The sequence below is a fragment of the Lactuca saligna genome, chromosome 6 (genome assembly GCF_052625555.1).
Source record: "Lactuca saligna cultivar CGN05327 chromosome 6, ASM5262555v1, whole genome shotgun sequence".
NCBI lineage: Eukaryota > Viridiplantae > Streptophyta > Magnoliopsida > Asterales > Asteraceae > Lactuca > Lactuca saligna.
In genome coordinates, this window is record NC_136422.1 from 174087009 (window position 1) to 174101388 (window position 14380).

Genomic DNA, 14380 nt, shown 5'->3' on the forward strand with positions numbered 1-14380 from the left:
AATTCTGAGAGTTCACAAACTGTGTCTAGTTTGCTCGTAATTTTTATCACAATTTAATATGACCTCTAACTTGGGTGAAAAAGTCCAAAATCACAGACTGGTCCGGATTGTTGTTTGAAATGATAGGCAGTTTTGTAAAAATCACCATAAATTGTAGAAAAATCGTATGGAGATGTGCAAGTAGCCATTTTAAAGCTAAAAACTTGAACTATTTGCACCTTGTACAGTTTTCAAAACAAAAGTGTTTAAGATGTCCAAAACAGTCCGTGAATGGAGTTGAACTTTTCTGATGAAGGCTGTTAGGAAAATTTAGATATGTTCTTAGTGTTTTAACTTGTATTCCCCCCCTGAAAACTTGAGAAAACATGAAAATGTAGGGGTATGAACTCACCTTAAGTGATTTCAGTAGGTAAGTGTTGAAGAAGGAAAGTGTTCAACCCAAGAACACTTGAAGAATCACTTGAAGATTCGAAGATCTAACACAATTATGAGAGAGTTTGTCTAAGATATCCATGATTTGAGTGGAAATGAATGAGATAATCATAAAGAGAATGGATTATGCTTACCAAATGTGGGGGAAAAACTCAAGATCAGCCCTTGAATCTCGAATTTCTAGAGAGAGAAAGTGAGAGAGGAAAGAGTTTGATCTTCTTGTGAAATGAGAGCAAATGAGAGAAGTGAGGAGAGAGGATGAATAATCAGCCCTCAAAAACGTGAGAAGGAGGGATAATTGAGTGGAAAAGACATTGATGTGACCTAGGTAAGGTGGAGAGGTGTGGTTAGTCAAAGAGTGGGTGTGAGGTGGTTGCTTGTGACTTTGGATAAGGCAAAGTCAACACTCCACCTTTAATAATTCACCCATTTGATTTTTTTATTATTTAAATAATGATTTTCATCAAAATATGTTTAAATTATGAATATTTAGAGTTTATAATGTTAAAATATAATTTCTGGAGAAAATCCCGCTTTAAAATCACGAAAAACGGGCTTAAAATGTTAAAAATATCAAAAATTGGCTAAAAGTGACAAAAATGCGAAATCTGGCCGAGGCTCGGCCCTCTTATGCTGAACCGAGAGAGAGGGAGGCAGAAACCGAGAGAAGAAGAAGAGAGAAGGGAAGGAACCGAGAGGGGAGAAGAGGGAGAGAAGGAACCGAGCGCGCGAAGAGAACCGAGAGGAGAGAAAGGGAACCGAGCGCGGAGGCGGACCGAGAGGCACCGAGAGTGGAGGCGGACCGAGAGGCACCGAGAGGGACCGATCGCTCGGTTGGTCTCGGGTCTCTTAGCCACCAGAGGCTCGGTCTCTGGTCTCTTAGCCACCAGAGGCTCGGTCTCTGGTCCTAAGAAGCCTCTCATTCCGGTTTCGGTTCCTAAAGCCTATTTTTCTCGTTTTCGCCCCGTTTTAAGCCGTTTTTGACCCGGTTAAGGGCCGGAATGACCCGAATGATTCCAAAAAGTTACGGGAAACTTTTGAGAGAGATTTGGGAGAGATTTCTCACACTTGGAGAGATTTGGGGGAGATTTGACATTCTTGGAGAGATTTCTCATACAAAGAGATATTTGAGAGAGATTTCACATATTTGGAGGGATTTGAGAGAGATTTGACATTCTTGGAGAGATTTCTCATACAAAGAGATATTTGAGAGAGATTTCACATACTTGGAGGGATTTGAGAGAGATTTGACATTCTTGGAGAGATTTCTCATACAGAGAGATATTTGAGAGAGATTTCACATACTTGGAGAGATTTGGGAGAGATTTGACATAGAGAGAGATAGAGTGAAAACGATTGAGAGAGAATCCATGTGTGACAATTGTGAGTGTCCGGCATCGCCATGCATGGTTCGTAAACCCTGTTAAGCCTTGATTAAGGATCTTACACACTCCCGATGAGTATGCATCATTGTTTTATCGGTTTGGCTCGCCACGTACTACAGTTTCAGGTTAAGGAGATCTAGATGTACGTACTTTTCGATTTATGTTCTCTTATTAGAATAGTGGGTTGTTTAGTAAATACTGAACGTAAGTCCAAGTACACAAGGGTTAGTTGAGCTGACCGGTTTGACTTGTTGACTTTATTTGACTTTGAATTGACCAGAATTTGACGGTTGTCACACTTCAACCCTACGAGTACAGTAAGGAACACTCATCTCACAAGAAGTGTTGAACTGGTAGAATCTAATTCCAAAATCAGCTCCGAACTCAAATTCCTAACACCACCATGTGACAAAACCCATCAAAACCCCAGAATACCCAAAATGCCCTCAAAGTCAAACTTGGTCAACCATGGTCAAAGTCAAAGTTAATAATCAAGGTCAACAGTCCATGTTGACCCAACTCGTCGAGTTCTTACAGTATCTAGAAAATCGTGAAAACCCTAGCTAACTCGTCGAATTGGCTGAACAACTTGTAGAGTTTTCCCATATTAACACATTCAGACCTTTTTCATCAAGTCTAATGCTCTAGAACATAGATCTGGTACCCCAAGAGCTGAAAAACCATGTAAAGTTGCTAACTTTACGTCCATGCATGGAAGAGGCTAAAACTCTCAAAGAAGTGTAATGCTTGTTCCATGTATCATTTATTTCTCTAAATTTTAGGGTTTTGGATTGGGACTCGACGAGTTGGGGAGCTCCAACTCATCGAGTAGGAATTATTATGGATGCTGGATGGAGGGTCTACTCGACGAGTTGGAAAGCCCAACTCGATAAGTAGGCGTTGGAAAGGAAAACCCTAATTTTCAGGGTTTTATGCCCTATAGAAAGAACTTATGGCTCATTGTGGCCTCCCTCATCGTCTTTGTAACCCAGAGAAACCCTAATTCGAGCCTTGTACCTTCTTGAGCGTGTTTGAGAGCCTTTGATAGTGATTTTGGTGTGATTGTGAAGGGATTTGGAACTTGAAGAAGTTAAAGCAAAGGGAGAGGTTGTAGATCCAACATCTACTCTGTGTTAGCAACCATTTAGAGGTAAAAAGTCTTTACCTTAGCTTTCCATTTCTTAGATCTTCCCTTATGCAAGAGTATGGTCATTTCTAGTGCAAAATGGAGTCACTCTCGGGTTTGAGCTTGTCATGAGGACATGACTTCAGATTTGGACTCCTTATGGCCTCTTTGGATGTAAATCTTCCATCTTTATTATGTTACGACCCTTCCTCATTCCCTAAACCCCCTATTAAGCTTTCTATGAGTGTTTTAACCCCTTGGATGCCATGTATGAACGTAAAGATAACAACTTTACGTGGTATCTTAACCCTAGGGGACTAGATCTGTAAGTTAGGGATTGGATTCGACTGGAAAGGACTGAATATGAAAAAGGTTGAACGAACTCGACGGTTGCTTAGCCAACTTGATGAGTTGGATCAAATTACCCCGCCTTCTGGATTCTGAGTGAACTCGGCGAGTGGGTGTGTAACGCCCCGTTCCTGGTATGTATTTATTTTTGATTAAATGCTCTTTTAGGAAGAGCTACTCGGCGAGTTGTAGCCCTAACTCGCCGAGTAGATGTCGAGTTGGTTGCGGGCTTTAAGTGATCTACTCGGCGAGTCCACGCATGGACTCGACGAGTAGGCCAATCAGGAGGAGACCCTAATTCTTAGGGTTTGCAACCTATTTAAACGACCTTATAGCCCCCATCTCAGCCTCCATCACCCTCAGAGCATTCCTTATCAAACCCTAGCCGTTTTTAGTAAGTTTATGTGTGTGTTTATTGCTTGTGAAGGCATTTTTGAAGTAAGAAGGAGAAGGAGAAAGTTGGAGAGCTCAAGGAAGAGAAAGTAGATCCAGAATACACACTCTATTGGTCATCTTTTCTAGTATTAAATTGCATACCTTTCTCATTGATCATATAGATCCATTTTGTTCCTCAATTGGGGTTTCTATGCCCAAAAACCCTAAATATCTTATAAATAGGCCTTGTGGCCGGGTTATACCTCAGATCTGGATACTCATGGCATGTTAGAAGTATAAAGTTTTGGTTATGGTTGTGATCAAAGTCCCCATTGAGCCTAGAACCTCATTAAGAGCTTATTTTGGTCATATGAAGCCTTTAAAGCCATGCATGCACGTAAAGTTAGCAACTTTACGTGAAAAACATGCCTTAGAAGTCTAGATCCATGATTTGTAGCAGTTGCATGGCTCAGATCGAACTTGTATGGAAAAAGGGATGAATGAACTCAGCGAGTCCACATGACGAATCAACGAGTTATATGAAGTTAGTTGTCGACTCGACGAGTTGGAAGAACAACTCGGTGAGTCCGATGAAGTTTTCCTTAGACCTCGACAAGTTGTATGAGCAACTCGGTGAGTCGGATGACTTTTCCTGAGCAAAGTGGTGTTTGAGTAGGAAGGCTTCATTCCTTCGTAGTTAAACGTAAAGTTAGCAACTTTACGTGTTCAGATGGTTCCAAGATTTCAGATCTACGAGTTAGGAACCATAGAGCGTATTCGAATGTAGTTGTATGGAATCTGCTCGACAGAACTCGGCGAGTAGTTCCTCAAACTCGACGAGTAGTTCCTCAGATTCGGTGAGTAGTTCCTCAGACTCGGCGAGTCCGGTCCACTCGAGGTTGACTTTGACGAGGAGGTTGACTTTGACCAGGGGTAAAATAGTCATTTTACCCTCAGTACAGTTATCAGTAATTGATTGAGTGTGTTTATGGAAATTGTAGCCGGGGAGATACCGGAGCAGCAGCAGTCGGTTTCCAAAACAGTCACTTAGCAGCCAGTTTACAAGGTGAGTTTCCATCCAGTAGGAACGGGTCTAAGGCCACAATGCCGACCCGTTTAGCTAGCAGTAGTTTCCAGACTTCGGTCCGATGCAGTAGTTAGTATGTTTGATGCCTTCGTGGCTTAGGCAGGATTTATGTGTTATGTGTTCTGGGCTACGGCCCGATGCAGTATGCAGTTTATGTGTTCATGCTAGTTGATATGTTTATGCTATGTTATGCTCAGTCAGTTTCCGGACTTCGGCCCAATGCAGTTAGTTCCGGAATTCGGTCCGATGCAGGGGACAAGGTCCCAGTCAGTTCCAAACTTTGGTCCGATGCAGTTAGTTCTGGACTTCGGTCCAATGCAGGGGACAAGGTCCCAGTCAGTTCCGGACTTCGGTCCGATGTAGTTTCCGGACTTCAGTCTGATGCACTGGGCAAGGCCCAATATGTGTTTATATGTTATTGTATGGTATGTGGTAGTTTGGGGGAGCTCACTAAGCTTCGTGCTTACAATTTCAGTTTTGGTTTCAGGTACTTCCGCAAGTAAAGGGAAGAGCTCGGGTTGATGGCATCGCACACACCACAGCTTCAGTTTATCCTGGGAATTGTTTTAGATTGTCATAGATATGATTTGATACAGTCCTGATACAATTTTCTCGTAATACTTTGCTATGGTTTTGAGATATTGACATACGAGTTTTATTTTATGATATTGACATGATGTTTTAGTAATTAGTAAACAAAACTTTTTGGGTTGTGTTTTGGGTCGTTACAGGGTGAGATGCCTCATTGAATTGATTAGAGTTTTCGGTCTCCTGGACACTGAAGAACTCGATGAGTTGACCCGATTTTTTGGTCTTCTGGACACCAAGGAAACTCGACGAGTTGCTAGATGCAGTCGAAGAGTTAGGGTCAACATGGACTGTTGACTTTGACTTTGACCATGGTTTAAATCCTAAGTGGGGGAGAATTGGTTATTCATGGAGAGAGGGCCTCGCAAGGGCCTACCCTCTGTTCAGCTACAAGGCCTGGGAAACTTCTTCATCAGGGTTGTTTAGGATTCTTTGCATATATCTCGGATGCGAAGGTAAAGGCCCCGACAGATTTGGGAAGTGTACTAGTTGTACAGGATTATCAGGATGTCTTTCTCGAGGTGTTGCCTGGGGTGCCTCCAGAGAGGCAAGTAGAATTTCGCATTGATTTGGTGCCGGGTGCCGCTCCGATAGCTAAGGCACCATATTGGTTAGCTCCACTCGAGATGCAGGAGCTGCTAGACCAAGGGTTCATTCGTCCGAGCAGTTCCCCGTAGGGAGTAACAATCATGTTCGTGAAAAAGAAGGACGAGTCATATAGGATGTGTGTCGATTATAGGGAGACGAACAAGCTAATGGTGAAAAACTATTACCTGCTCCTGAGGATTGATGATTTGTTCGATCAGCTTCAGGGTGCATCTTGGTTTTCCAAGATTGATCTTTGGTCGAGATACCATCAAATGAGGATTAGGGATGATGATATACTGAAGACATCTTTCATGACTCGGTACAATCACTATGAGTTTGTGGTGATGCCATTTGGGCTCACTAATGCCCCAACAGCGTTCATGGATCTCATGAACAGGGTGTGTAGACCGATGTTGGATCGGTCGGTGATCATTTTCATTGATGATATCATGGTCTACTTAAGACCAAGGAGCAACACGAGCAGCATCCGAGGGTGGTTTTGGAGACACTGAGAACAAAAAAGATATATTCCAAGTTGTCAAAGTGTGATTTCTGGTTGCGAGAGGTGTAGTTTTTGGGGCACATCATCAACCAGGAGGGTATTTCAGTTGATCCAGCCAAGGTTGAGGCAGTGATGTGATGGGAAATACCAAAGAATGCATCTGAGATCCGTAGATTCTTGGGTCTAGTGGGGTATTATCAGAGATTCATCTAGGATTTCTCCAAGATCGATGTGTCATTGACCCATTTAAACAAGAAGAATGTGACTTTCTTGTGGAGCCCAGACCAGCAGTCAACTTTCGAGACCTTAAGGCAGAGGTTATGTGACGCCCCAATTATAGTACTACCTAAGGGGTTGGATGATTTTGTGGTGTTTTGTGATGCATCAATCTCAGGGTTAGGAACAATATTGATGCATAGGGGGCATGTGATCGCGTACGCCCCAAGGCAGTTGAAGCCTCATGAGGCAAATTACCCAACGCGCGACTTGGAATTGGGGGCAGTGGTGTTTGCTCTCAAAATCTAGATGCATTACTTGTACGGGGTTCGATGCACTTTCTTTACTGACCACAAAAGTTTGAAATATTTGATGGATCAGCAGAACCTCAACATGTGACAAAGGAGGTGGTTGGATGTACCAAAAGATTATGACTACGAGATTTTACATCATCCAGGGAAGGCCAACATGGTGGCCGATGCTTTGAGTCACAAGGCAAGGTTCTCCGATCGGGAACGTTTTTTTGAGGATGACGGTGGTCTCTCCACTATTGGATATGATCAAGAAGTCTCAATTGGAGGGTTTAAAGAGGGAAAAATGGAAGTTTGAGTGGATTCGGGGTTAGATCCCCTTGTTTATTTGGATGGTCGAGGTCTTTTGAAATAATGTGGCCGGGTGTGGGTTCCGACATTTGGGGGAGTGAGATAGAAGATATTAGAGGAGGCATACAAGTCCAGGTTCTCTATACATCCGGGAGCTACAAAAATGTATAAGGATCTGAGGCTGACCTACTGGTATCCGTGCATGAAGCGGAAGATCGCCTGGTATGTGAACGGTGCTTGACCTGCAGGAAGATCAAGGGAGAACATCAGCGGACTCATGGAAAGGTCCAACCTCTACCTATTCCTATGTAGAAGTGGGAAGAGATCACTATGGACTTCATCACGAAGTTACCGAGGACAACGAGGGGTGTGGATGACATATGGGCATCGTGGACAGATTGACGAAGAGCGCCCATTTTATTCCGATCTCCGAGAGTATCTTTGCTGAGAAATTAGCAGATATTTATGTGCGAGAGGTGGTGGTTAGGCACGGGGTGCCGGTGTCAGTGGTCTCTGATCGGGATGTTCAGTTTACATCTAGATTTTGGAGGAAGTTCCATGAGGAACTGGGCACACAATAACACTTCAGCACTGCATATCACCCCCAAACAGAAAGCCAGAGTGATTGAACGATCCAGATGCTCGAGTATATGCCGCGGTCATGTATTCTGGATTTCGGAGGGAGCTGGTATACATACCTCCCACTAGTAGAGTTTTCATATAAAAATAGTTACCATGCTAGTATCGACCGACCCCCGTTCGAGATATTGTATTGTCGGAGGTGTAGGGCCCCGATTTTTTGGGGTGAATTTGGGCATCAAATCATGTGAAGCACCAAAGTAGTGCTTAAGGCTACCGAGTTGATCTAGCAAGTGCGCGATAGGCTGCGGGTTGCGCAGAGACGTCCGAAGAGCTATGCTGATTGTCGTCGCTCAGATCCTGAGTTCTAGGTGGGAGACTTCGTATTGCTAAAAGTGTGACCGTGGAAGGATGTCATTCGGTTCTGGAAGAGGGGCAAATTAGGGGCCCGATATATCGGTCCATTCAGGATTACCACCCGGGTGGGCAAGATGACTTACCATTTGGATCTGCCAGACGAGCTTAGCTAGATTCACAACACCTTCCACATCTCTCAACTCCGGAAGTGTATTACTGATGAGGTTGCAGTTATATCTTTGGATGACATTTAGGTGGATGAGAGCCTGAACTACATTAAGAGGCCCGTTGCGGTCTTGGATAAGAAAGTTAAGGTCCTTCATAATAAAGAGGTGAAGCCAGTGAAGGTGCAACGGAAGCACTGAAGGGGATCTGAATCGACATGGCAACCGAAGGATGAGATGTGGGAGCACTACCCGGATTTGTTTGCATCAGCAGACTTCGAGGACAAAGTCTAGTTCAAGTAGGGGAGATTTGTAACGCTTGTTCCAGGTATCATTTATCTCTCTAAATTTTAGGGTTTTGGATTGGGACTCGAGGAGTTGGGGAGCTCCAACTCGTAGAGTAAGAATTATTATGGATGCGGGATGGAGGTTCTACTCGACGAGTTGGAAGGCCCAACTCGACGAGTAGGCATTGGAAAGGAAAACCCTAATTTCAGGATTTTGTGCCCTATATAAAGAACTTATGGCTCATTGTGGCTTACCTCATCATCTTTGCAACCCATAAAAACCCTAATTCGAGCCTTGTGCCTTCTTGAGTGTGTTTGTGTGAGCCTTTGAGAGTGATTTTGGTGTGATTGTGAAGGGATTTGGAACTTGAAGAAGTTAAAGCAAAGGGAGAGGTTGTAGATCCGACATCTACTCTGTGTTAGCAACCATTTAGAGGTAAAAATTCTTTAACTTAGTTTTCCATTTCTTAGATCTTCCCTTGTGCAAGAGTATGATCATTTCTAGTGTAAAATGGAGTCACTCTCGGGTTTGAGTTTGTCATGAGGACATGACTTCAGATCGGGACTCCTTATGGCCTCTTTAGACGTAAAGTTGCCATCTTTATTAAGTTGCGGCCCTTCCTTATGCCCTAAACCCCTTATTAAACTTTATATTAGTGTTTTAACCCCTTGGATGCCATGCATGAACGTAAATATAGCAACTTTATGTGGTATCCTAAACTTAGGGGACTGGATCTGTAGTTAGGTAGGGCCCATTACACTCATCGGGTGGGGTCCATTATATGTTTTATATGTGTGGTATGTGGTATTTGGAGGAAACCCACTAAGTTTCATGCTTACGGTTTTCAGTTTATGTTTTAGGTACTTATGGTGCTAAGGAGAAGATCTCGGGGTGATTGCAGTGCACACACGATATTGTTCCATATTTTCATGATAACTCTAATATTTTATGATGTATTGATATATTTGTTCCACTTTGGATTTATGATGATGTTTTGGGATACGATTTTTATTAATTTAAAAATGAAGTTTTTGAGTCTTATTTTGGGCCATTACAATTACCTTATGGATCCAAAAGTTAAAGTTTCTAACTTTGAAGGAAAGATTATTGATGATCTTGCTCAATACATACGCTTAATCAGACGATTGATGTACTTAACTTTTACTAGGTCGGATATCACTTATGTTGTGTATAGATTGAGCCAATTCATTACTTCACCACAAGTGTCACATATGGAAGATATTAATCATCTTCTAAGATACTTGAAGCATAATCCTGGTAAAGGGTTATTTCTGTCATCTAATCGTTCTTCTCAATTAAGAGCATTTAGTGATTCTGATTGCGTAGCTTGTCCCCATACTAGATGATCGAAAATTGGGTTTTGCATTATTTTGGAGATTCTTTGGTGTCTTGGAAATCTAAGAAGCAAACCATTGTGTCTAGATCACCCACAAAGGTCGAATATAGAATACTTGCAACTACAACTTGTGAGATTATTTGGTAAAAATACTTGCTTCATGCCTTCAAAATTAATTCATCTCAATCTACTCTTTTGCGATAATGAATCCGTAATCAATCTAACTTCTAATCCCTCAATTTCAAGAAAGAACAAAACATATAGATTTACATTTCCATTTTATTTGTAATAAAGTTCTTGATCCCACCATGAAACTTATGCCTATATGAACTCAACATCAGCTTGCAGATTTGTTTACTAAACCACTTCCAAGAGCAAAAATGATTCCTTTATTGTCAAAGACGACTCTTTAAGATATCTTTCAGATTCCATCTTGAGGGGGCATATTGGAGCTATGTATATATCCACATCAGCAAGTAGCAGTTGGAAGTTAGTTAGCATTTCTTTTTTGCTACAGTTATTTGATTAGATTGGGTTGATATTTGTGGCGTATGGTAGCCTAGCTTGTATAGCATATATTTGTAACTTGTATTTTACAATTGAGTAATGAGAAGAATATTTTCAGCTCTTGAATTGATTCATCTCAAAATCATAATAACAATTTTCAATTTAGTATATTTCTTTGAATTATCGATTTTTTTTTTTTTTGAAAAATGTAAAGAATTGAATGTACATTAATTTGAACAAAACAAAAAGACACATTTGACTAATAAAAGTTCAAGTATTTCCTTTTCTTACGGAAGAGAGTAAGTGTGTTAATCTTTCTTATTGATATATTTTTCTTAGTTTTTGTTGGATTTTATACATGTTTTTTAAGTTTGAGAATATACACAAATAGTTCATTTTAGGCGACTTCGCCACTTTTAGGTCGTTTTTAGAATCTTGTATGATACAATTATAAGTACATATTTTGTATGAGGAGTTTTAAGTGTACGGTTTATAATTTATACGGTAAATATGTTCGAGTTAGTTGTCCATTATAAACACGAGTCGATTGTAGTCAGATAGTTTGACAATTAAAAAAAAAAAAAAAAGGTATTGATAAGCCTTTTTGTCCTCGACATCAAAAACCTCAAGGGCCTTAGTTCTCCATCGTTTTGTCCATAACCATTTCTTAGTTCAAGATTTTCGATTAAATAAATTATCAATATTGAGAAATACGTACATTAAAACCTCTCTAAATGAATTTAATAGTTAATTTGAAGTAACTTAATTATAGTAAAACTCTAACCCTTATTGTCGAGTGCTATAGATTCTACCACAATTACCAATTTATCATATCCATGATCTAAAAAGTTATTCTAATCAACATCACAATTAGCAATCAGTCAACGTATCATACTCTTGTTAAACACCTAGCAATACAAATTGTTTACTCTCACATTGATCAATCTAATAAGAAATCCCACTAAATCATTGTACTACATATATAGGAGAGAAGTCCATATAATTATTATATGCAACAAGACCATTTCAATAGGTAATGAGGAGGGGTTTGGAACAAAAACTACTGGTCTACTGTATAGTTTATGTCTACCATCAACAACCACCAAGTTAAAGACGATGATAACATATTGTAACATAAATATGTACAAGCAATTGTAAGAACGTGAAAATCATGAAAAAGTATATGAAAACAATTGATGAATAACCAAATTGGAAAAGATGCTGATAATTTCATTAAAAATATGAAAATTTTCTTCCTTAAACCATACCTTATGCAATGAATAAGATAAAATCAACACTTCACTTATCAAAATGACGAACCGTGTTTCTTTGGTAATAATTATTTGAAATGTGTTTCATACTAGGATTCTTTATATAGAAACCATAACGACACCATTTTTGTTAGCATTAGTCAATGTTGACTGTCGTGTAGACCACCACATAGACACAAATTTGGGAAAAATAATCCATTTATCGGCTAAACAACCTATATTCAGTGAAAATGGTATAAATAGGACTAAGATAGAGGTTTAGGACCCTCAATGCTAGAAAAGAAAACTTTATTATTGGCCAATTATCGACAAATCAAATGGTTGGTTTCTCGATTTCAACTTAATATTGTGTTTTTTTTTCATGAAAATGGATTTGGTTTTCTATGAATTTGAGTGTTATATGAGCAAGCTTCTCAAAGTCATAACATGGGGGTAAATCGCAATGTCCTAACAGTAAGTAGTTACGCTGATGCCTAGACTTGAATATGTCTCATATCTCACTTATGGATTTCGGTCTCCTTATCACCATAAAAAAGTACTACGTGGAGACACAATACTGAATACTCCCACACATGTTTGATTACTATTTACTAGCATCATGATTAATCAAATTTCTATGAAGCATCTAGTAACTTTGATAGGACATCAAACATACATTCTCTTGCTTTACACATGGCCTCTAATGGTTCATATTTTGGCATGGTTAAGCCTTTACCTTCAGACAAATCCACCAATTTTTTACTGACCCTTTCCCATTCAAAACATTGAATCAATGACCCTAAAGCAACACCAATCTCTCTATTAGCAAGCCCAGCTCCAGGGCATTGCTTCTTTCCCATACCAAATGGTATATAGTTATATCCATCACCAACCGATCTTTCGAACCTTTCTGGTTTAAAACTTGTAGGCTCCTCCCATACCTTTGGGTCCCTATGGATAGCCCACGTGTTTACCAATAACATCATTCCATGTGGTATATTGTATCCTCCAATCGTGCAATCTTTTGATGACTCGTGTGGCACGAAGAGTGGTGCTGTGGGGAATAATCTGAGTGTCTCATTGACTATGTTTTGTAGGTATCGTAGCTTATAGAGGTCTTTTTCCTCTATCAAATGCTTGTGTCCTACATGCTCATCGACCTCTTCTCTAGCTCTTTGTAGAACATCGGGGTGATTTAAGAGAAGTGACATCGCCCATTCTATTGTCCATGCTGAACTATCCGTACCAACAAGTAATAGTGTCTGCATAAATGAAGAGAGAATGTTCTAATATAAGCATGCATGCATAAGAGAAACTTTTATGTGTGAATATCTAAAAGAATTTTAATTATTACGAATCTTTTAAGTGTGAATATCCAAAAGAATACGAAGAGTTTATTTGTAGTGTTAATTCGTGTATCAATGCAAAGTAACATACCAACAGAATTCCTTTAACTATCTGATCGGAGTAATTTTCAGGTTGTGCTTCTTGCAAAGAAAGCATCGCATCAATCATTTGCTTGTTAGAAACCCCATCTTTCTTCCAGCATTTGTCCAACAAATCTTCAGATGATGCATCTTTTTTCACCTTTAATCTCAATAGCGTCCTCTTCATACCCTGGAAATCGATCCACTTTAGGAATGGCAAAAGATCTGTTCGAAAAGGCACCCGAGGAGCTTTGGAGATCCCAGTTATCATGTCGCGAAAGTTAAGAGCCTCCTTCAAATCGTGTATTTCAGGATCAAAGCTCCGTTTTCCAGAAACAATCCTCATGATGATGTTAAACGACATATCTTGCACTCTTGACCTCAATCCCACTCGTGTGAAGTTATCATGAACAATTTCCAGGAGTAGAGTCTTGATCAATGATCGGATTTCATCTTGTCTGACATCTGAATGAGTGGCGAGTCGGGTGATTGAGAAGAGTTCGATGGTGGTGATGCGGCGGAGTTTCCTCCAAAAGGGTCCATATGGGGCTGGGATCACGGAGGTGTAATCGTGTTTCATGTTCTTCTCCAGACATGATCTGTTTTCTGAAACATTGTTTTGGGAAAAGCATTCTTCAACTGCGGATGGTGAGGATAGAACAAGAACAGGTCGGGATCCAAATTGGAGAGTGAAAACAGGGCCGTATTTCAGACTAAGTGTCTGCAAAACTCGATGTATTGGGTCTTTGATTAGATGAAAATGGCCGATTACAGGGAAAGAAAGCGGGGTTGGAGGAAGGTTTTGGTGATGGTGATTTTTGGGTGTTGTTACTAGAAAGAATCTGGAGAGAAGAAGAAGAGGGAGGAAGGAGAAAAAGGGAAGGAGGTAATAAAACATGCGTTGATCCATCGACCAAGGAAAGTGATGGTGGAATGTATGGTAAAGAATGGTCATTTATGAGAGGGAAATATGAGTGAATAAGCTTGAAAAAAGGTTATGCCAAATCTTTGCATGACAATGATCTTAATTACATGATTTCAGTATTATATGTCAATAACGCGATATAACCAAAAATAAATCCATTCTTATAATATGGTCTTTTGTAACTTTAAAGACATTAAACACTATTTCGAATTTTTCTCATAACACATATAAACATTGTCTTTTCTTTTTCTTTTGTGGGTCACCACACATTTCATTC

At 40.2% G+C, this 14380-nt stretch overlaps 1 protein-coding gene across 1 annotated transcript; it reads right to left on the reverse strand.

Moving 5' to 3' along the window:
* Positions 1-12386: 12386 nt before the first annotated feature.
* Positions 12387-14088, reverse strand: LOC145002130 (cytochrome P450 81Q32-like). Its single transcript, XM_078961425.1, has 2 exons — positions 13189-14088; positions 12387-13013 (listed from the first exon to the last, which is right to left on the reverse strand). Exons 1-2 carry the CDS (start codon positions 14086-14088, stop codon positions 12387-12389), a joined length of 1527 nt encoding a protein of 508 aa, XP_078817551.1.
* Positions 14089-14380: the final 292 nt, after the last annotated feature.

Coding starts and splice junctions, on each gene's coding strand:
- LOC145002130 (XM_078961425.1), bottom strand. CDS start 14,088: ATGGATCAACGCATGTTTTATTACCTCCTTCCCTTTTTCTCCTTCCTC. Junction 13,014..13,188: donor TAGTTAAAGGAATTCTGTTG/GTATGTTACTTT, acceptor TCATTTATGCAG/ACACTATTACTTGTTGGTAC.